Raw genomic sequence first — 25513 nt, forward strand, 5'->3', positions numbered from 1 at the left:
TCTTTTAAAGGTTTAAGAAATCAAATTTTGTCTTACCTCCCCTTGTCCATCCATAATCTGGCCCACTAGAGGGCTCTGAGCTGCTGAACATCCTGTACTTCCTGTTCCTGTCACTGGTCCCTGGTTTACCACTTCCTCTTTCACAGACAACGCCATCTCTCGAACTTGTGACAATGCTGCCTCATCTACGTCACCTTCTCGCTGAAGATTATCTAACTCTCGGTTAATTGCCTTGCAATGCTCTAGAGAAATCTGTACTCCTGGTCGCTTACTGATATTTGAAGGCCGGGCCACAGCTGAACCCTTAAGAGAACTAACTGGTGATTGTTCAGCCTTGAAAAACGCTTGAAAATTAAGTTGGTCTGTGGCATCAATCATCTTTGTCACTGAGGCAAGGTCGCTATCTATACCTGTAAACATATCATAGTCCGTGTAAAAACAACTATTTATACCATGGCTGATGTATAGAAACCTTCATAATCATCATAAATTTGCCGTAACACTGATCTTTATTAGAACTAAACAAATTTATAAAGATTATTAAAAAGGCATCAGTCACTCTACAAACTTCATAATTTTCTCAATAAAAAGGCAACAATTTTTTTTCTTTTTAATAAAATCAGAAATTAGATCAGCCATCAAAATCATTGTAGCTATAAGAATAAAAGGCTCATGCCACATTAAAAAATATATTTGGAAACCACTGAAGTAAAGACTTGCACATTGTTCGACACTGTAAATCTAAATCGGCAGCCCCAATTGTTACAACTGTATATAGTTTTAAAAATAAAAGAATGACAAAAACAACATTTTCACTACCAAGAAAACAAAATTATCATAATAGCAAAATAGATTTACAGTTCTTCATGAAAACAAACACTCTAAATAAACAACAATTACAACTCAGAAAGGCTAAAAATAACATTTTTGTTCACTTTTCAAAGAAAGTAAACAAATGTATATAAACATGAAATAAACAAGAATAGAAGTAAACAAAATAACGCAAAAGAAAGTGTGTTTTTTTCTTAAGGGCACAATTATACTTACTTCTTAACATCCGACATCTTTTATAAATATATCAGCGTGATAAGAACTCGTTATACATACATGTATTATATTCATTAAAAGTTGATAAATTTGGCTACGCAACAAGTTACCTTAAAGGTACAAAGGAACTTAACTCTACAATGATTTGCCAATTTAATTTTTTCTTTGATAACTTTTTACATGCAATTTTCTTTTTTTTAAATTTACTAAATTTTTTTACATTGAATAAAGTTTTTTCCGTCATTTTGACATAGTAAAATCTTATGACATAAACTTTATACATTTTGATATTATGTTCGTAAAAAATTAGCATTAAATAAAATGCTTTTATTTACCTGGCGTGCTTTCTTTTTTCTGTTTAAGTTTGTCATGAAGATTTTGTATGGTAGCTGACACAGATTTATTCCGGTGCGGGGTTGAATACCGGCTCATGTTACTAGAATGTAAAGCCGGTTTATTCTGGTTGAGCTGGTATCCAGCAACGCTTTGTAAGGCTCGTGGGGGCAAGAGTAACTTCCCTTGTTGGTTAAGGAATGGTATTGCAGCTAGCTGTGTGGAAATTGCGGGATTGTCATTAACAAACTTTGCATGAGCTTTATGTAAATGGCGTTCCATAGCTCCAGGATCAGAATATCCCATAGGGCAGTACATACACTGAATAAAATTCATTGGCTGAAAAAGACAAATTAAATTTGAAAAACTTGTAGAAAACTTATTATTCAAATATATTACATCTAATTTTCTTCTGTATTGTTTTACTTACAACTATTAAATTTTATTAGTTTCAAATTACTTTCACTATTTTTTCAATATATATTTACAATATCTTTCAAAAACCTTTTACTATATCCATTTTAAGGAAATTCAACTAAGGTAAAAAAACTAATGTTAGCTATGCATACCTTTGGAGCAATAGGGATAGGGATAACACCCTTCTTAACTGAGAGATCAATTGGTGTTTCATCAGACGAGCTCTTCACAGGAACTGACTCGTTCATCGATACTTCCATTTTGATTGCATCAGAGCTGGGTTTCATACTGAAATCTAGTGGCGTATCTGCTCTATCAACTGGTTCTGATTTGATCACAAGTGGACTTACAGCTGGCGATATGTGAGAAAGAGGCGATACATGGCGATTCGGTGAAATATGTCGGCTTTCCCGACCTAGTAACGCTTCTGGTTTTGGTGTGGAATGAGCAGCAGGAGGCTGAGGTGTGCTGTTATTGGATCGGCAATTATACAGAATCTTTGAATCATCAGTGTACAGTGGAATACCGTCATCTGAGTTGACAGACTCGTTATCAGTATCATCATTCATGAAATGTTCGTTGACTTTGACATAATTCTCTGTCTGATTGTTATTAACTTCCGGATGTTGCTTCTGAACGTGACGTAGACAGTTCAACTTTGTGCAGAACCCCATATCGCACAGCTGGCACTGGAACGGTTTCTGTCGACAGCTATCATGGGATCGTAAGTGATTCTTCAGAGCTCGGAAAAACTTAAAGTCAACGCCACAGTACTTGCAGATGGTGTCAGGGGAATGAAAGTTGTCGATGGACGATGACGCATCGAGGGCAAACTTGTTAAGGTATATAGATCTCTCCATTTCGTTCCTGTCCATGATACTGTGCTTCTTTCTGTAAATATAATATAGTCATACCTTTTACTGTATATCAAATCTATTTTCAATTGATATAATTGATAATGCATAGTACATTACAATATAATAAGCAATACCTGTATATTAAAATTTAACACTGATCACTATCTTTCAAAATTTATCAAAAAAGTAGCAATTTCGGCCAGTCATATTTAAACAATGATGGAGTATCATATTTACCTAAGATGCCTTTCACAGTTGGCTCGGGTGGTAAAAGCAAAGTCACAAATGAGACATTGGAATGGGCGTACACCACTGTGGGTCCTCACATGGCGGATCAGAGAGCTCTTATCTGCACTGGAGTACACACAAAGGTTACATTGGTATGGCGAGAATCCCAAATGTGTCCGGATATGCGCTGTAAAGAAATCATTCATTCTTTAATTATTTAAATATAAAACAATTTTCACCTTAAAAATCAATCAGTATCATTATCTCTTCAAAAAAAATCTCACAACAATTTTTTGAAGTATCAGTTCACAGATGAAACTGTTCAGTAGAATAAAGGAAACCAAATATTACATATTGAGCAAACTTCTTAATTACTTTATTGAAATTTGTTTTTCTTAACATTTTTAGCACTATATGTTCATCTTGCCAAACAAATCCAAAATTTTACAACATTTACCATTTTTTTACTGTATATTTCATGCTTCTCATACTTATCAACATAAAACATATTCTCATACTTAACACTACAAAATAAAATATTTCTATATGCCATGCTTTAACATGACTCTCATGCCCATGTAAATAACAGATTCACAAAAATATACAATCTAACATGCTTCAATATTTCCAGAAAGAATATATTTTCACTTTCACAAACTGAAAACTTAATTTTTCACAATTCAATATATAACACCACAATACAGAAAATTTTACAAATCAAAATAAAAAACAGTAATTCCATGATTCATAAACTGTTCATTTACTTACATTTGCTTCACCATTTCACTGAAAATGTAGTACTTTGGTGACTAGTGGACATTATTATACAAAGAAATAGTAAGACAATTACATAAAGGACTAATTTACAAGAAATAACATTTGTAAAAATGCCCGAAGTGTCTTTGTAATTAATTTCATGTTTTTAATTGAAATATAAAAGGATATTTACCTTTCAAAGTCTTGTAGCTTGTGAATGTGTTATCACAATATTTACACGGGAACGCTCCACCGGAATTCATCATTTTAATCTCAGTAATCTCTCGTTCCGGTCCACCGAGAAGCGGTCCTTCGCGTCCAAGCTGAACATCCATTGGACTAGACAAAGCATGAGCCGGTTTTGGTGTTGAGGTCGCCATACTGGCAGATGGCGTGTAACCGGACTGGGGTTTGGACGGTGAGGAATGAGCGGGCATATGTCCGGCAGAAAGACCTTTCATGAGTAGATTTGGGCCCATACTTGGCAACATGTTCATGTTGGTAGCGACCTGCAACATTTTGTGGAAGTCATCTAACGTTGGCTGGTAACCAGGAGGAAACATCGGAAACTGACCGAACATTGGCGGAACTCCCGGAGTGAACACTTGACCTAATTTTGCATAGTAATCTTTGTTGATATTCTTCTCCACTGGGACAGGTTTTGGTGTTTCCTTCTTTGGTGGCGCAGGTGACGACTGTTTCTGGTCTGACTTTTCTTCATCGTCTTTCAACAAGAACATGGCAAGAAAGTCGTGTTTTGTGAGACGTTCCGGTTCAAGATCACTGTCGCCTTTCTCATTTTTTGCTGATGGACGGATATCTTCAAAAGCCTTATCAGCTAAGTGTTTCAGCATATGTGCATGAAATTCATTAACATCTGCGTAATCGCACTCACATATTGGACACTGAGTGCATTTATCTTTGGTATGAGAATATGTGTGTAAGATCAAACTCGACTCACACGGGAATGCCTTTGAGCAAATGTTACAAATAAAGTTTAAGTACATACTACTAGTTGTCCTGGCATTCTTTTCAAAATAATGCTTTGCTATGAGAGGAAATTTCTCCACGGAGAAATCAACAAATGTGAGATCATTGAAGCCGACTTTAACCTCTGTTTCTTCTTTCACCTCCGGCATTTCCTTTTCTACAGCGCATTCTAGATTCATCTCCTCCTTGACCTTCTCTGTATGAGCTATCAGGCGATGAAGGCGGAGTTTACGAGGATTTTTGAAAGTGAGGTCGCAGAGTGAACAGTGACTCTGATAGTTTGGATGGGACTCGAGGTGCGACTCTAGGCCGTATTTACATAGAAAAGTCTTCGGACACGCAGGACAGTGCAGGACTTCTTTATCTTCTCTTTCCTTACTCTGAAATATTTCAACATTAAAAATCTAAAACTAGGCAATAAAGTTTTAGAATAAATTCCCTTAATCAATAACAGAAAAAGATTAATAATTATGATTACTAAGACATCATAAAATTTAAACTAATCAATATATAGAGTTTTTCAATTTGTTTCTGGTTCTCTTTAATAACATTTTAAGATGGTATTGATTTAAAAATGTAAAAACCACAATTTATCTTAATTTGGCTAATACAAAAAATTTTAATTACAGGGGAAAAAAAAGAAAAAAATTTCCTACAAACCTCTTCTAGCTTTTCGTCCTGACTTTCGTCCTCCTGACTGCTGGGGATTATGGGATAGCTGAACTTGCGAGGTGACGAGCTACTCACATCACTGTCGCTACCCAATGATTGTCGTTTAAACGGAATCTGCCAATCAGCTGCAAGGTCACTACCACTGAACTGACGTTTCATTCCTGGAACTAATGAGGGGATAACCTCGCTGGGACGGCCAAACACCGACTGCTGCGAGTGGTTTGGTAGATTCTTTAAGATATCCTGAGCCATTCCACTCTGAAACGATTTCATACGATCGCCAACGGGTGAATTTGATTGGCTTAAAAAGTTACTAATTCTTTGCCTCCAGGCAGATTTGCCTCTACGTATTTGACTATACTGATTACCAATTGACTTTAGGTTTTCTTCTTTGGTATGGATACGCGAATGTCTGTGCATGTTTCCATTGGTTGTAAAAGACATGTTACATACTTTACACAGGAACGGCCTTTCTCCTGAAACATATATAATTACTCATTTTATAAACAATGTTACTTTTTGTAAATAGAATAGACATTTAATAAGATTAATACATATTCAAGTATATCACTAAACTTAAAACATTAATACGGTAAGCTACATCTATAGACATTACCTTTTGTACTTTTTTAATTGGTCTTATTTCTGAGTTACTTGTTCCAAAAGTAATTATACACTTAATAAACATTTAACTTCTTAACCATTTATTGGAAGACATCAAAATTCTTCTTTTCTTTTTTTAATTAATTAATTAATTATTATATATATTAATATTCTTATATTTCATTAATTGAGCTGTAATTGATTTTTTATCTTACCTGAATGAACAAGCATGTGCCTGTCAAGGGAACTCTGTGAACTGAGGATTTTGCCGCAGATTTTACACGAGTTTGACTGTGACCCGGATACTGGTGTATTATGGGAACGTATATGAACAGTTAAATCATGCAGATTTACTAATGATACGTTACAAACTGGACAGATGAATTTCTCGCCGTCTTCATCAGAAACTGGTAAAATCTGAAACAAACAAATAAATTATCAAAATCAAAAACTACTTAAATTATAAAAAGAATTGAAATTAACTAAATTGTAAATAACGTGTATGCACAAATAATAAAATTCAGTGTCGTGAACAGGATAAAAGTGTCTCACGTGTCTCAGTCACCACAAAATGTTACAGATTAAGTTTTTTTTTACCTATTTACCTATACACTTTCAAGATTTGTTAAAGAAATAAATCATTCTTTACCTTGCCAACAATTCAATGACCTATCATTTACAAAGAATCATATATACATAATTATAAATCATTTCTTAAATTATCAATAATCAATATTTTTTACAGCCAATTACATCAACCAATCATACTTTAAAATACCAGGAAGTGACAGTCCTTGTTGCTAAGCAACCAAGTAAAAATGTCAAATCAAGTGTCAGAAGTACCTGTCAATCAAGAATGGTGTAATTAACACCTGTTGCTGTAACATTTCAACAGGTACTTGTCACTTTGCCCTAATTACTGCTATAGAGATGCCAATATCTACTCAATTTACCCTAATTTGTAAATATTGTGTATTACATCTAAACTAATTACATTTATTGAAAGGCTATATTTAGCATGTTTCACTTTTTCCATGTTATTTATGTTCTTAAAATTATGGTTTCTTTCAATTTTAAGTCCTTAAAATTATTAACTATCAATTAAATTTTATTGTTTCATTAAATGTTGATTAAGTAGTCAACTCAATTAATACACAAAAGTTTGATGTTTAAATAACTTTTTATTAGAAAACCTTATATTGAATACTAAAATTAAGTCCAGATTAAATATAAGTTCCTTTGATTTGATTCACAAAAATTCAACTTACACCATAAGAATACCCTATTTCACCAGCCTCCAAAATTCACATAAACTTAACAAGGTTTGACTAAATTCCACACCTTTTCTTACAAAACAAAATCCCTATTCACAAACCAAAGTTTCAATGTCAACATGACAAGTTCATGAAAAAATTTCAATTTAGGTCCATCACTTGAGAACTGTTGCTAGATTTTTGTCCGAAATAGTTGAATAGAAATGACCACAATGACATAGGCAATGTGTTAATTGTCTATTGAAAGGTCCAACTGATAACATGTTTACAGATTACTATGTTTGGACATGTGAAGGTTTTACAACCCTCGAGCCATTTCTAAACCTTGCACATTACAATAGAAGATGCTGAAATTTTATTGTACAATAATTTTATGACAAATACTTGATAAGTCTGTCTGGCAACATGCTCAAACTGTGTGTCACATCATAAAAACAAAATGTCAAACTTTTATCCCATTGAGCTTTATCTAGCTTTCAATACTATCTATATCAGAATACTGCCAACCCCATACTGTGTTTAACTTGTTAGTCACATTTCTTCTCCTCAAAAAAAAAAAAAATATTAAAAAATAAAAATTTCAAACATGCTTTTTATCAGATGATATAATTGATGAACATCCATCACTTACCATTGTAACCCTTTTAACAACCTAAGTTTGATCACATTTTAATATTAATTTTTAATTAATTTTCCCTATAACATGACTGTGCTCTTTGACTCAAATTAATTTTAATCATTTAATACACTCAATATCCTTCTGCGAGGATGAGTTTAAATATATAGCTACCTTTTTAACATTTTAAATTTTCAACAATTTATCTACAATATCTATTTTCAATATACGCAAAACAGTAACTTAAAATATATCATAAACATCTTACATGCTCAAAGAAAACTTTTTATAGTATTTTGTAAACATTACATTACCAGTACTGTACAAATTTATCTTTTTTTATCATCAACCATCCAAAAAAGAAAACAAACATTGTTTGTTACATCACATATTTTACCATAAATAAAGATGATATAATATTTAAACATGTTTACAATTAGTAAATTACAATTAAAATCATCTTGTTTTTTGAAGCCTGAAGCTAAATTATTCACTGCTGAAAAAAATTGATAGCACCTGTCAGTTTCTTAATTGATGACCACAAAATCAATCCACTTATATTTACATCAACTTACCACGTACAGTATCTTTGAATTACTGGCTGTATAAAAATATTTCTTTCGTTAAACTTTCAAAAAAATTTTACTGGCATTTTCCAGCATTTACTTCCATTTATTTTCCCTTTACTTTTTTATTTTTTATTTCAATTCTTTAAGTCAATACAACTATTTACAAAGCACAAAAAAAACTTCAATTCTGTAACAATAATTTCATCTATTAGCAAACTATCTAAATTAATCATAAAATCTAATTGACTTCTCCTAAAACTGATGTTTCCTAAAATTAAAGTTTCAACAAGTTTAAAATAATTTTATGAATTTAAAATTTTAATTTTACCTCAATTATCTTTCGGTCTCAGACCTCCACCGAGGTTACATCTATCCTTATAAAAATACTGACCGTTCTTAAATGACCACAACAATTACAATGACTAACCTCTGTAACAAAGTGACCCGCCTCTCTGAAAACTGACCACCCAATGACCAGTACCTTATTCTCCACTATTGTAACCAATAAATTATAACAGTAAAATCTATTTCTCTATTACCTTTGCCAATTGTGTCATTTTATCATGTAAGTGAAATTGAATAAATATAAAGGTGTGATATCCAAGAGAGAATGTGACACTTTCAAGTCCCTTTCTGATTCTGAATAACTAGAACAGAATCCAGGGCAATATATTGTCCAAGTTACCTTTTCATGTTCAAACACACAAATTACCCCCCATCCAAAATAATTAACACCCCATCAAATATTTGGCATATATTTCTATAGTGTTAACAAATACTGTAAAAATCTTCTAATAGGTATTGTTGATGAAACATATCAACAATTGTAAAGGTGAATTATCACAGTTTTTGATGTCATCAGATTATTTTATTGTGTGTTAAACATCTCCATTCACGTCCTAACTTGACCAATGGTCAGTGTTGTTTGTTACAGAACCAATTGCAAATTACATCAACTTTGATCCTTAATATAAAGTACCCTTAAATCTTTTCTTGTACAATTAGCAAAACTAAAGTATTTTGTGACCGGTATTCTTTTGTGATAATTTTATCTGATCAACATAATTATCATACAATACATTTATTATCTTTTAAGTGAAAGAACATCAATAAAGTTGCATTTTACTATGTCATATAATGAAATACATTGTAATTTTCACTCTACTACTTGAAAGAATAAGTTCTGGCTTATAAAAAATAAATTACAAAAATTGCTAAAATTTTATTTTCGAATTAATTTTGATTTTGTAAATTATTGCAATTTTCTTCTTGTAAATTACTTTGATTTTGGAATTTATAAATCATTAAAATTAATTCTATTTGTACAAAATCAATTATTTGATTGTGTGTAAAGTCAATTTCGTTCACATTCATTTTTTTGCTTTTTAACATAAATTATTGTTTTCACTTGATACATTTCTGATACTGCAAAATTTCAAAAATTCATATTTTTTTCATTTAATATAGTGCAGTATGATAACATACCTTTTGGCGCTTTCATAATACAGCGAAGCTAGATAACGATTAAGGAGTTTGTGAAGTACATGTACATGTATCTATATAACAATCACCCTCTCTTAACTTTAACATAAAATCCAAGCAGCAGTTAAAAGTTTAAAACAACATCTTTTAACAATTGCGAACGTTAATTAATTATGACAAATCATTAGCTATAACAAGCTGTAAAATTAAACTTCGTAACCTTGTGTACCATAAAAGCTTGTAAATTACCAACATTAAACATCTCAACTTATATTATATCAGCATTCTCGCAATAAAATAATCAAAATATACAAATAATTCTTACATGAGAATATTTTTTGTTTTGTTTTTAGCATAAAGAAAGAAGGAATCACTTGCTGAACATTGTTTATAACGAAGTTACCTTAAAATAATTAATAAAAGTACTGCATCAGTATTCAATACACTTCACGTCATAATGCACATTTTTTGACATTGAACCTTAAAGTTTGTTAATCCAATTAACCTTTAAACGTGAGTATATATACTTTCCAACATACTTATATATAGATATATACATGAGTATATAACTTAAAATGTGAGTATGTATCATATAAAAAATCACATCCTGTAATCTAAGCAGGATAATTACTTAACGCAATTATTATTTAATGATTATTTTAATATGTAAAATTCAAGTCGCCTTATAAAAAAAAAAAAGGATCTATATTCCAGTTGCAGGTGGACAGTGAGTTTTACTTGGATTGTAAGTCACACTACTCATGAAATGGTTACATAATGATTTTTTTTCAACATTTATTGCAGGGTGAGGGTGGGGGGGGGGGGGGGGGGGGGGGGGGGGGGGGGGGGGAAAGAGACCCATAATGTCTTTCAGACAAGAACTTAGATACCAGAGTAAAAGAGTAGTCACGGTGAAATCTGCTGGAACAGACAGTGATTATCCAGTGTTTTTTCTCACTTTATTGGGAAGAGGCCTTAGCCTTTTGATTTTGGGAAAAATTTATAATCGCTAAATTTGCTGATTTGGGAAGTAAAAAAGCTGGTTTAAGTTAAGATTTTTGGGAAAACTGCATGATTTTAAAGAAAATTTCAATTGGGAAGAGGCCTTTTTTCAGAGTCTGTTATATAAGTAGTAAAATCACTGTTATCTTATACTACACGTATAGAGACCACCTGTATAGCACTGGACCTGGCAGCTAGCACGTACGTATAGTCTGCCCGGTCACTTTGCCGTGGGTAGCTTAATTTTTGTATTTTAGTACTGAAATCCTTTAAAACTTGGAATTCAAAGCAGGACAAATCCATTACAAAAATTTTGGCAGATTGAGGGTTATTTTTTTTTTTTTAAGCAAAAGAGGGAGGTAAAAATAGTAGCTGGTCATGTGACTTGGATTGAAGAGACTGGTTTACTGTATACAATGATTAATTAAGATGACATTTATACCAGTCTAGATTGATCTAGCGACATTGATGAATCTCTTCTGATCATTGTCACTAATCACAGTCTCAATATACGTCCCCATTTTTTGTTTAATAAAAAGAAAACAACAAAAAAACAACAATGAAAGAAAAGAAAGAATTACAAAATGACCAGACTTCAAGCTATGATCAACATTTTCATTTTTTTTTTGTGTGTGATGAAAATAGCATTTTGAGTCTATATAGCATGTTTGAAATAAATACATGGATACTTATTTATTTGACTAGTTTACACCCTTACTGAATCAAATCTTTTCGCCCATAAATCATTTGCATTTTTTTTTTCTTTCACAAAATTTGCATGAGAACTTGCATTCTTAACCTAGACAGAATTTTATCATTTCTGTAACATTTATATCATGAATTAACATTTCATAAAAAGATGACGGTTTTCTTTATGTTGTGCACGACTGTTATTATGTTATCTGTTTAACTACAGTTTTACGTGGATTCTGAACTTTTCTGTCATTTTTCTGTCACAAAGTCCTCGTAAATTACACTGGAATATATTATAAAGCCTTGTGTGCAATAAAAGATGCATGCATCCAATTTTAACGTTTAATTTTTCGAAATTTAGAAAACAATAATAACATTTCAAGTAGTAGAGGGCACTTGTAAAGTTCTAAGACTAAGTTTTATTTTTATAATAAATCTTTTTTACTTAAAATTATTGAGAAAACATAAAAAGGCAGCACTGATATAATTCAAAGATAAAAACTTAATAAGATAAAATCTTAGTATTATACTTTTATTTTGTGAATGCTATCAAAGATGGTCATTTTAAATCCTGAATTTTTTTTTTAATTTTCTTTTTGATGTCCAGTACACACATTAAAATCTGGAATAAGGGTGATCCCTAGGAAGCATTAATTACAACAAAATTACATGAAAATTGAAGACTTCGTTTGATTGAGTCTGTACATTTTTGGTAAAATCGAGTATAACGAAATAAGATAAACTGGTTTGTAGTCGTTTGACAACGTCTCCGGAAACTCAGCATCAATCATTAACATGACGGTCATTACTACGATCGAGCAACAAAAAATCACATATAAGTCATGAATCAAGTTATTGTCTTAAGTAAAAATAGCGAAACCGTGAGTCAGGGGGCCTATCGATTGGTTTATTACATTCGTACATGACCACGAAGTTGATGGATCATTTTCATCAACATCAGTATACAAACTGTACATCAATAACATCGTATGATGAAGCAAAAAACAACCCCAGCAACAGTTTAACATATTGTTCAATTCCTCACATACTTATGCCTTTCAATGTCATTTTTTTCTTCATTTTTTTTTTCATTTGAATCATTATCATAAATTAAAACTTAAAAGTGACCCGTGATAGTTTCCTTAATTTCTTTACCTATGCCAAACACTGACTACCTTAACAACGCCTTAAAATAATACTAGCATTAAAAAAATTGTGTTTTCGAAACTTTGTCATTTCGTATAATTATAATGTATTTTACATTTGTTTCCCTCAATTTACTTCATATACACAATTCTGGCATAACTACCCCTGACAAAATTTAAAGAATGTTTTAGGAGAACATATGAAACGTCTTTTGTATACAATGGGAAAGTAAAGTAAAGAAAATAATCATATTAATTCATTGATAATATTAAAATTTTAAAAGATAATTATGCCACTAATTGACTAGAAAGTAACTAGTCTTTTATCAATCTTTTTATACTACTCCTCATAACAATTTTAAGTTATATAATACTTCTTTTTTCACAAAACTATAAATAGTCAAAAGTTTTAACTTTCATTTAACCAGCTATCAAAATCTAAATATTGCATACTGGTTCTTGTTGAAAAAGGATGAATCTTTAACTTTGATCTAGGATTAAACATCACAATCTAATCTCCTGATATCTAGTAACATTTACCTCTTAATTACTAATCCATGACCTTAGCAACCATGCAATAATCTTCTTTAAGAAATTATATAGGTAGCAATATCTTTCAAACTACTATTGAATTGAAATCAAAGTATTACACCATCAATACATAACAAAATAGGAGGCAATTTTTCACCCTTGTTAATACCTAATCTAAATGAAAAATCAAACACAACAGAATTTCATCTTCAGATCAATACTATATAGAAGTAAATATGAGTATGTAAATTATAAATAAACCTTCATAAAATCCAGGTATAAATCAAGGTAAGGCAATTAATTATTAATTGACATTTTTTAATTGATTTTTATCTTATTTTTAATTCTAACTCATGAAAATAAGTATTTAATTTCTACTTACAATTACTTTTATCACTATTTTCACATGTTGTAAGTCCCTTTTAAATCCATTTAGTTAATATTTTTAAATTGAAAACCATCATAATTAAAAAAGCATTTACTGTACAAGAGTTTAACAGGAAATGAACAGAATTATAAACTGTCAGTAAGGTTATTCGGCCGCACAATCTCGTGCTCCGTCAGCATGGCAAGTTGTCGAGCGTCTGTCCGTGGACTCCTGTCAACTCAGCAGCTACGACTTTTGCCTCCAGGGGCGAACCATTATAGAGGTAATTACATCACATTAGGGCAAGAATTAGCGAGGGTGATTTTAAAGACAGATATCACAGTATCAACCAATACATCACTAAATATAGTAAAATATTGTGATGTACGTATGTTACTGTTAACGTACAGTTACGTTATATAACGTTCAACAAATAAACAAAACAGAGGACAGAAGAAGGATGTATCTACATCATCAGAATTAAACCTGCCTTAAGCAGGTAACCAATGGTGACTTTCAAGAGATAGAAAAAGAAGTTGATAATAAACAGGGCTCTTAAATGAGCTAAAGTAAATTATAAAAGGAGGAAATTCTAGTATTTGTTTAAGGGCAGTGGTCATGTAGAGAAAATATCAAATTTACTTAACCCTCAATATGTTAAACAATTTAAATAGTTAAGCAAAGCCCAAATTTGAATTTTCAAGAGTTCAATTAATTATTTACATATAATACATTTAACCCATAAGCAATGGATTTACCCTGTTTTGAATTTTAGGAACATTTGATTAGAGCCATCATTTTTTTGTACAATATAAACAAGTCTAAAACAGTTAATGATTTTCATCTCCAGTGTTTCATTAAATATCTTATGATTTATTAAATGATAAATGTCTCAGGTTTATTCTATCATTAATAAATCAATTTAAACCAGGCAATAAAATTGTTGTTTTTTTTCTCCAATATTTAAACTATTCTATGCTGCAGGCAATATTGCTACACATAGTACACAATCAAACAACATGTACACAAAAAAAATACGTAAAATTTCGGACAAAGAAATAACCAGAGTAAGAGCCAGTCCAGCCTTAACCTGAGGCCTATACTTTTGAGTTTTGATACAGTTGCTTGGTTTTATTTTCTTATTGTTTCAATTCTTATTTTAAATTTTTATATCAGTTTAATACATTTATTTAATTAAGACTCTTCGCATTGCAATTATAGAAATAAAATACATGCTGCACATGCAAGACACTTTCAAACGTACGTCTCTAGAAATTATTACAAAAATTAATATTATCATTTAAAAATATTACATCAGTTTCATTTAAGGATATAAATGTGGTCATCATAATAAATGAAATTACCTCCTATCCCAAATTATCTCATACTACCAATGAAAAGCTACAGCCTCTTAATTGTAAACAATTAACACTACCTGACTTAATTCATGCATCAATTACTGACAATATTAATAATCATGAACTTGTGAATAAACAATCGAAAAACAAGATGTAACGAAATAACTAATTCAAGAAATTTCACGTTCAAATGTGGCGTAACGCAAAAATTCTGTAACGGCAAACCGACACTTCCTGAAGTCTCGATTTTTTCAAAAAATATTCGTCATTATTAATATACTGTCATGCATTAACTTTTAATATTTCAAAATATGCAACGTAACATTTGTGGCGGAGACAGAGACGGCTCTTTTAAATATGCAAATGAGCTCATCATGATAAATTATTTATCCTGCTCCTTAGACGACACTGTATCCAGCCTGAATCCTAATTATTTGGAAAACACAACTATAAATTTGATATTTTGCGTGCATTTATGATATATATAATAAGTATTATTTAACATAAAATGTCAAGAGTTTGCGCATATAATTAAACCATGCAATAGTTACCGTAACAGCGAAAAATTACGAAGCATGCAGAATTATTTGGAAAGGTTACTCAGGTACAAAATTGTCCAAAATTTAATATCTTAGAATAATGAACACTTAAATGTTTTCTTTACATAAAATCTTAAATTAAAGTTTTTTTTTTTTTTTTTAATTCATTAACATAGTAAACAAGCAATTATCATAGTATTGCAAGCAATCCATAAGTCCCCTACCAGATAGAACCCCATCAGCATTCTGAAGGGCCATTGGCCATTCACTAATGTGTAAATTTTTCTCTATTTTAAGTGTTGGAAATGTTCTTTAAAAGTGATCACAGGAAAAAGTTTTTATGAACAGACAGACAGACGGACTGAAGGACACTCTAAAGTTAATATTTGAAACATCCCTGTTACCAAAATATAACATTTTAAAAAGCAAAATTCTTAAAGAGGAGATAACTCTGGAATTAAAGATGCAATTTCATAAAAAGTTTCAGCTCTTTTTTGACTAATCACAAATATTGTTATATTTGCCATGTTATAAGCCTATTTGTTGCCAAGGCAACCAATATTTTTTCAAAATAGGAAGAACAGATAAGACATGCATAATCTCAAGACTGCCATCTACCCACATGTCAAGTTTCATAAAAATATTTCCAGTACTTTTTGAGTTATCACTGGATTCAGTTTATGTGTAAAATTTGCAATATTTTCAGTCTATGTGTTGCCATAGCAACCAGAATTTTCAACATAGGAAGAAAAGAAAAAGACGTGCATAATCTCCATACTGCCATCTATCCATATATCAAGTTTCATAAAAATATTTCCAGTACTTTTTGCGTTATCACTGGATCCAGTTTATGTGTAAAATTTGCCATATTTTCAGTCTATTTGTTGCCATAGCAACCAGAATTTTCAACATAGGAAGAAAAGAAAAAGACGTGCATAATCTCCATACTGCCATCTATCCATATATCAAGTTTCATAAAAATATTTTCAGTACTTTTCAAGTTATCGCGGGATCCAGTTTTGTGGACGGACGGACTGACAGACGGACGGACAGACGGACGGAGGGTAAACCTAAATAAATATTTTATAAATAACACCAATAAATATAAAATAAATCTTACATAAATAATGTATTAATTAAAATATACTTATTAATTACCCTTTTCAAATGTTTCTTTCCCAAAATTACAAGAACTAAGTTTAAATTTTTTTAGCACTTTTTCTATAAACTGTTAAATTAGACTTTGAATAGTCATTTAAATTACAGTACTAACATTATTTACTGTACAAACAATAAAATTTTGTGCCTGAGCCAAAAAAAAAAAGTAAAAAAAAAGCTGAAAATAACAATTTTTTTAAATGATTAAAGCAGCATACAAATAAGCACCATCACCTATGATTTATAACTAAAGGTGAATATAAGCAAGGTCAAAGATTAGAGGTCAAGGTCATCTGACTACAGAATAAGTTGGATTATAATGCTGTGAAAGGTGAAAGTTCAAGGTAACTGGGTACTTTCTAAGGAAAAGCATGCAAGGCAATGTCAAAGGGTCATAGGGTCAAGGTTATAAAGTTTGAGGAAAAGCATGCAAGAATTGGGTTAGATAATGTTTGTTAGAATATAAACTTAAATAAGTCAAGCATTTTTTTTCTCATAAATACATAAACGTGTGCCTTATTCATAACTTTCATTACTACAGTTTTAGAAATTTACAATTTAAATCATAAAACATTGACAAAGTCTGTATGTGAATACTACAAGCGCTATGGCAAAATCAAAATTAGAAACTATTGAATTTAAGTATATTGTAACTCATTAAAAAAAAAAAATTGCAGTAACTACAGTATTTAGCGTGTGAGACCCTCAAGTTTAACATGCATGCATAGTACCGCATTCCCCGGGGTAGATTTGTCTTGAATATATTATTGCAGGATTACATGACATAAAGTACACTTTGGACGATACCTTATGTTTTATAAGTTCACTAAGTAATTCTTCAAGATCATCAAAATCTGAATCATAATCCAGATTCTCATCATTTTCAGCTGTGTCCCTCTCCAAGTTCTGAAAATGCAACATAAAATTAGCCCTAGCAAACTAATTAACACAATTCTTGGAGAATTTGCACCAATCATCCCTTAACTACACAAATCCTTACTTTTTTTTTACCCTAATCATAACAATGCCTTAAGAAATCACTGTCGTACCTTTACGACCAAATCCACTCAAGCTAAGGGACTTAATGCTGGTTTTACACTGTATTGGAATTTTAAAATTTTGTATTAAGTTAAAATGGGTCAACAGATTACACATATTAGTCTCCCTTCCAACGTTAAATTTATAAAATCTATGGACAGATAGGCAGAAGCTAGAGGTAGAATAAAGAGAGAGGATAAATCTATCTTTATCAAAGACCGCTACAATCAGTCATTAATCTTGTAACTTCAAATCATTATAATCCTTCATAAAATCTGTCTGTGTGTACGACACTTTTTTTTGTAAAAACCAAAAAAGTACTGAGAGCAAAAAAGTAATAAAAACATAAATGTATTTAAACAAACACTTTCAGGTTTTTTTAAGTTTAAATTTTTGGAGTGATCTTTCCCTAAATAATTTCAGTCTTGTTCTTTTATTTTAGGCAGAAAAATTATTATATTAAAATTGCCACACAAGCATGTTAGATTTTACTTCAAGGATTATCCAATCAAAACAGCTGTAACAAATAGCCCTGATTAGTGGTAATGAAAGGTAGAAAAGGTGAAAAAAATAACAGATGAGAAAACTTCACACAGTGTCAATCATAAAAGATACAGTACACAAAATTATGGAGAAAAATACACTACAGCAACATCAAATCTATGTCAAACAGTGGTTACCATGTTAACATGGTTGTCATGGAAATAGGTTGTTAGGCACCAAGTATAAGGTGTGAGTGGTAGGGTCATTTTTTTGTATAGATTTGAAAAACTCAGATAAAAGATAAATGAGTGACATCAGTAAAGTCTGCAAGTTAACACATCATTTTTATCTTAAACAAATAGTTAAGCTTTTAACACCTCTCCCACCGCTAAACAGGAAAAGAATCAACGAAAACTAGGTCATTGCTTGCAGTTTTACTGGGTGACTTTGTAGAGTTTGACATTTTCAAAACAAAATGTAGTCAAAATCTACAAAATAAACAAAATCCCTGTGTTGGAAAAAAACACACACTCAAGAGTGAAAGTTTTGTTTCTGACAAATCAAAATGAAGTGGTTTGCATTATTCCAAAACTGAATAATAAAAAAAAACAGTGACGTGGGAGATCACACCTTATAATAAATGTCTACATTACCCTGGTTACCTTAGTACCACGTCTCATCGCATTCCCTGATGATGATAAACTTGACTTGGAGTTTTCATCTATATTTGATGGTGTTGTTGGCGTGGCAACACGTGAGGGTGGTCCACTGTTTCCGCTGAAGCTCGACACGGTGGAAGACATTACTGGTGATAACGATGCCGATGGAATGAAATTTGGAATGTTTTTGCTTTCGTTGTCACTAAAACTGGATAATTTTGATTCCTTATGTGATGGAATGATAGGCAATGGCTTAATAGGTTCAGGTCGTGGAATTTGAGCAAACTGTGGAAGTTCTTTGTGTATTGTAATACTGTTCGGGGATTGTGGACGTAACTTCTCCAACATTTCCTCGTTCTGACTAGGTCCCGTGTCCATCACCAGGGGAGCAAACTCTCCAAAGTCTGTGTCATCGTCCTGTAAATAAATGTTAATTCAAACTTTAGAAAAATAAAAGACATTTTGTTATATATAACTTAACTATTTTTGTATGACTCTAAACACCTTTCTGAGAGTATTCAATAAGAAATATCACATAACTTTCGCAATTCATTCAATATTATAGTAATTGGTGATATTTTCCCTGTGTACCAAATAACCAATTGTATCTATCAATAAATCCAAAATATGAAGAAGAAGAAGAAAAAAATCGGATATTTTGTTTAATTTCTCTTAAACAAGATTCTACATCATCCAGAGAAAAGTTCCTGCCTGTCAAACTGTAAATAAATGACGACAATTGCTACCTTTATTGAAACTCCCATGCTTTCATCAGTATTTACAAATCCTTCAGTGTCCGTACTTTAAATGATAAAATCTTCAGAGCCCTTTTCAAGTTTTAACTCCGTGTTGACATCCCAATGTTTAACTATATAATACTAGACGCAACCATTATTTACTGGTCTTTATAATACCCGAAATGAAAGCATCGCTTAAGAATGCAATTGGTTATTCATAATTTAATAAAAGAAACCCATCGTTTAAAACTTTTTGACCGCAATAAAATCGAGTCGCAGCGGAGACAAGCTAGTTTAGTCACGCTATACGATGGCCTTCATTGGGGGCGTCAGATACTTACAAATAACCAATTAGAACAAATTAGCTGGAAAAAAACGGCCACAAAACTCTATACCTGATACAGGTAAAACAACATGACTTATTTATATACAAGAAAACAATTGTAAAATGATGCATTCTTTTCATTTTAAGTACATCGCGATCATTATCATGTATGAATTATAGACTCCTTCCTACAGCAGACTTTATGTCTAACCAATCAACAATTATTTTTTCTAGACAATCTAAATGATTATAAACTGAATGATCATTTACATCCAGTATGAATCATTAACAGTAAATCCTTCAAAATGTCCGTGATTAAACTTTAATCATCATATTAGTACAGCTGTTGTCATTTTTTCACAAATTATTAAATTATTGCAAAATATTACAAAATAGATAAACCAATTGAAATATTTATCAAAATCATTCTTATAATGTTTTTTCATAAAAAAAAATTATTGTAATAACATATTCATCATAAAAACTTTACATGTAGAAAATTTAAGGAAAAAAAACAAATTAGTTGATGGATTGTTTTTGGTCGATAAAGTCAATAATGGAGGTACATTGATATCTGCTTGGCAACGCTAGAATGCAGCTATATAGCTAGATGCAGACTCGTGAATTTGAGGTTTACTTTAACCCTACTCTGTACCAAACCAATGCTTCAATATAATCTATAGGCAATACCTAAATAATTGTTAGTTTTCAATGTCTATTTTCAGTTCTACTTATTTTTTAACCCTAACCTTTTGAATTCAGTTTTCGCAATTGTAAACATTATTTACATACTTTTTACCCCCACTATATTTTACTATATATTTTGCTATATATTTCTTTTTAAAGAAATATTCCAAGAAAATAATATTTTCAGTAACCTGCTAAATTTCATTTAAAGATTTGTCCAGTTTCTGTTTTTTGGAACTGACCATTATCAAAGGCTCATCACTTTCTGTTCCACCACGTCAAGGTGCTACTTGAAAATGTAAATTGTAAAATAGAGAAAATAAGAATCCCTAAAGAAGGCCCAAAACAGCAAAATTGAGAATGTTGCAGGCTCGGTTTGATTGAGCCTAATCATGTGAGTTACTGTCAAGTGCAAACTACTGTCCACACCCCGCAGAATTCAACATTTAAACATGAAAATGGTGTTATCTTGAATTTGAAATTTTGTTCATACACGGTTATCATGGAACCTTCAATGTGACATGTTAGTGTCATTCCAGGTGTATGGTCATTTAGGCAGCATTTTTCAGTTCTATTGATAATTTTCTGTGAATATAAATTTTACATCTATATCTTGACCAAATTTTCTACGACGATAACATTTCCATCATGTCCACTTAAAGGACATTTCTGTTATTATTTCAAAACTGTCTTTTATCTAAATGCAACATCACATTTACTGTCATATTAGAGTAATTATTTAAATAAATAAGTCAGTTTTAGAGAAATATAATGATATTACATAGTAATAAACAGAGAAGTGAACTTTTCAGAAAATAATTTAATTGAATAATTTATGATAACACCTGCAGGTCATTAATTAAAGAAAAACAAATAATTCATTTCACTTTTGTTTCACTCATTTTAACATCCATAAACCTTTTAGCTAACATTTACATTACAAAGTTCAATTAAGAATAAACGCAATTTTTCCCCTTAAAATAATAATGTTTTGAAGACAAATGAGCCGTGTCATAATGCGTTTGCGACCAGCATGGATCCAGAACAGCCTGCGCATCAGCGCAGTCTGATCAGGATCCATGCTGTTCGCTTACACTTTTTTTAACCCTAAAACAAGTAGAGAAACTGATAGCGAACAGCATGGATCCTGATCAGACTGCGCGAAGGCGTAGGCTGGTCTGGATCCATGCTGGTCGCAAACCCACTATGTTGGTTTTGTCGTGATGCGGCTCAAATAATTAGAAGAATCAAGATTAAGGACCAACATTTTTATGTATATCAACTCCAAAAGACATGTACCTAACAGCAGCAAGTTTTTACGTATTTGGCCTATTATTGAAAGGGATTGAAAGCTTTTCATGGATACGTTAGAAAGTTGGAATATATGTACATAAATATACAATGTATGTTATCTAAATCAGCCGTTCAGCTCTGGCAATATTTACTTTATCTTGTTCAAACTCCCTAAGACTCCAGGCCGAACCATTCATCTGGTGATAATTATGTCTACCTGAAACAAGTCGGAGCCTGTGTGTGTGGTGCGGAAATATTTAAAATAACCTTTTGAAAGAACATTTAAAACCAGAATCACAAAGAAATAAATGGATGTCACTAAGAGATCAATTATTACATTATAAATAGTTTCACACTTCACACTAACATACATTCACAATTTAAAAGGTAAGCTTATCTTTAACACTTTACAGCCTGCTGTCAGTGACTTAACGTACCCTCTTGTAGTACCCATGCCACCAGAGCAGACTAAGATCTGAGCCGGCACATCCATGTGGTCTGAACATGGTCAGCACTGTCCGCTGTGCATTCAGTGCTAATCTGTAAACTGTGCTCCCTCAAAATATTGAATGGTTTTGTCCAGATTGAAATATGGACGAGTCCATTTTATTATATTTGGCAAGTCCATTTTAAGGATTGAATGGAAAGAAGCTCGTTTTAATGCACAACCCATCAAAGGACATGATTTGTTTTCGATTAAGGTTTTATTCATAATTTGCAAAATTATATATGATCTCAAATTTTTTAGGCGTTGAATCAGCAACAAAAAGAATAATTTACTGCAAAGCTATTATAACATATTCATAAATAAAAATAATAATGCTTATTTCAATAACAGAATTTGGTAACATTTTTTTTTAATTCAAGCCATTATCCTTGAATGTTCGTTACACATAAGTCTGAACGTGCAATTTTCAAGTGAATTCACACTCAATTAATTCATCTATGTATTTTCAACTTGATATTTTGTCCAATTAAAGTATGAAATGAATCTAAGCTTTATATAAAAGGTAATTCAACTCAATTCAAACTTGTTTCATCTCTTAATACTTTCTGGGCCAAAGAAATAATTGGTTATCCTTGACGCTCGATTATTTACCGTTACCCGAAACTCTCTACCGAAGGATGTGGAATGCTTGCAGATCCGATACAATTATGACCGTAATTATCATTATATAAATTACTCAAGGATTTTAATCGGAAAATGATTTATCAAAATTTTTACAACGGATTTCAACAACCACGCAATCTTTCTTTATTCCCAAAACCATACAATTGTATAATTGTATCAACTAGTCAATGTGATGAAAATCTTAAAATCCGCGTGATTTATCATCATACAAGAACGCTCAGCATTGTGGGCGGCAACAAAATTTACATCAAATTTTCAAACTTCTTTCAAAAAAAAGAAACTGGTAAAATTTATTTTCACATGAATGTACATGTATATTATTTCAAAACACTTTTTTCAACGGAAATTTCTTAAAAGTGTATTTAGTAATAATGATTACCTAAATTAACATGCAATGTATTTTTTTTAAACATGAAATACCATCTTACTTCATTTCCGAAACAGGAAGTAATAATTTAATCCTATTTGTTAAATTTTTGCCATCTTGCCAATCAAATACTTTTAAGTATTTGAGCCGCTTGTTATCTTAAACTGAATCCAGTCTGAAAGAAAAAAGATTTTAAATGATCATCTTTAAAATGATACTATAAATAGTCAATTAATTTTTAGACTGGTCAACAAAATTTCCAAATTTCCAAAAGAGTCACCATTGTACGGTGGCATATAGGGGACATCAGAAATATGTTATCTATCACGTGTGCAAGCAATAAATACTACATGCGCATGCAATAGCCCCTACTTTGGTCAATTATTATGTGCGCACACATTGCATACGCAATTGGTAGCTATCTCATGCGCACGTAGTAACTATCCCGTGGGCACATGATAGATAAAATATTTCTGATGTCCCCTTTATGCCACCATACCATTGTGAGTCTGGTTTCCACAAAAGTTTCTTAGTTTGAAAAGGGAGCTTACTCTTTCCTGTTCTGAGTTAGACAGACTGTGTCCATTTGTCTGTGAGATAGGAACCAGGACTTCTTCTCCTTGTACAGTCCCAACATCATCTTCATATGCTAAAAATAGAAAATAAATTTTATTAGATTTCTGAATGTCGAGGATGAGTTTGACATGAAATTAAAATATCTTTATTGACTATTATAAATACATTGTTGAGTTGAATAAATTGGTACCATTGCCTTTAAGGAAATATTTTTTCATTAAATTGACCAATTTATTAAATTATTTCATTAATTCACAAAAAATATTTTTTGAACAACTTCCAACTTTTACTGGTGGAGATTAACCCTAAAATTTTACATTACTTCAGCCTTGGGTGGAAAAATTATCATACATCTATAACATGGCTGGACAGCTTTCTCACTTGAAAGAATTCAACAGCCATTGTAGGAAATCAAATCAAATGTTTCAAGTTCTTTGTTACATAAATAAAACACCTAACAGTGACCAACCTATTCTGTTTCTATTATGAGATTAATAAAAATTTCGAGGACTATTTCATAACATCTATGATCTTTATATTGTATAATCTATACAGTCTTGAATCATCTTGGTACAAAAAATATCATGACAAATCAAAATCTTATACACCGTATTGAATCATTTCATGCAATTATGTTTTAAATCATTATAAATGAATGCATGTCATCCGAAGCAGACGCCAATACCATAAGCTTTTAAAGTCAGCGTCTTGACATGCAAGGTTATAGAAATATAATTGCCGATAATTATTGCGAATATAAAGACTTATTTCTTACATCAGACATCAATCTAACTTGGCAGAGGACGCATTTAAAGTTTTATCGTAATTGTGGTCCACAAAATCAATGACCAAATTGAAAAGATGCGCCAACAAAAGAGACAAATTATCTTATTCTTGGTGTATTTTAAGTGTACCTAAAACGCTATGCATGTTCTATTCATACCCACATTTTATCAATACTATTATTTCAAATTGAAGATGTCCAAATTGATAACAGATAGTGGGAAGCCAAAAAATTGAACACAATTTTAAATCTAAATACTTATGCAACTTCTGAAAACCTAGTGAGAAATGTTGCACATTTTAGCATCTGCTGATACTTTGTGAGAAAAGTGACACTGCCTATCAGTGTACATGTACTAAGCTCACGTCAACTGAACACTTTGATAACCTTATATTAATATTATGCTAAAGAAATCATTTGTTGCAAACAATTTCAGAAGTCTGAGAGATAACCTAGTTCTATTGTGGCCACAAACTGTCACAGATAAGATGGTGATGTGGAGGGACTTATTTTAACAGATAGTGTATGAATATCAGTGAAAGTAGTCCCCATCAGCTGTCCAAACTCCCAGGGCAGACGTAAAAATTTTCACCACAACTTGCATCGGGCAGACGACACTGCACCTGGTAAGTTTTGATAAGCTCTTCAGTATCTGGAGGTTAAATGTGACCTTCTAGTATGATACAGACCATGCAGGTTCTATATTTAGACAATTTTGAGGCGCAATTCTTATAGAAACTTCTGTCCTTTACAACTGCACCTTTTGACGGCATTCTTTAGTATTCTTGAACAATG

General features: G+C 31.5%; 1 protein-coding gene across 8 annotated transcripts in view; it reads right to left on the minus strand.

Moving 5' to 3' along the window:
* The window catches only part of LOC132724548 (ras-responsive element-binding protein 1-like), a 61467-nt gene that overhangs the window by 6613 nt on the left and 29341 nt on the right, over window positions 1-25513 (minus strand). For 4 of the 8 annotated variants that reach the window (XM_060709418.1, XM_060709417.1, XM_060709424.1 and 1 more), the window contains exons 2-11: window positions 23910-24007; window positions 18821-19234; window positions 17445-17543; window positions 6119-6320; window positions 5289-5776; window positions 3832-5008; window positions 2892-3069; window positions 1950-2688; window positions 1383-1719; window positions 37-410 (exon numbers count right to left, since the gene is read on the minus strand). In XM_060709418.1, the coding sequence (XP_060565401.1) occupies window positions 37-410; window positions 1383-1719; window positions 1950-2688; window positions 2892-3069; window positions 3832-5008; window positions 5289-5776; window positions 6119-6320; window positions 17445-17543; window positions 18821-19234; window positions 23910-24007 (4106 nt within the window). Of the gene's footprint in view, window positions 1-36; window positions 411-1382; window positions 1720-1949; window positions 2689-2891; window positions 3070-3831; window positions 5009-5288; window positions 5777-6118; window positions 6321-13597; window positions 13945-17444; window positions 17544-18811; window positions 19235-19563; window positions 19718-23909; window positions 24008-25513 lie in introns of those variants that run through there. The other 4 variants (XM_060709423.1, XM_060709422.1, XM_060709420.1 and 1 more) reach the window with 4 other exon arrangements.

The sequence above is a fragment of the Ruditapes philippinarum genome, unplaced genomic scaffold (assembly GCF_026571515.1).
Source record: "Ruditapes philippinarum isolate M1 unplaced genomic scaffold, ASM2657151v2 ctg257_1_1_1_1, whole genome shotgun sequence".
NCBI lineage: Eukaryota > Metazoa > Mollusca > Bivalvia > Venerida > Veneridae > Ruditapes > Ruditapes philippinarum.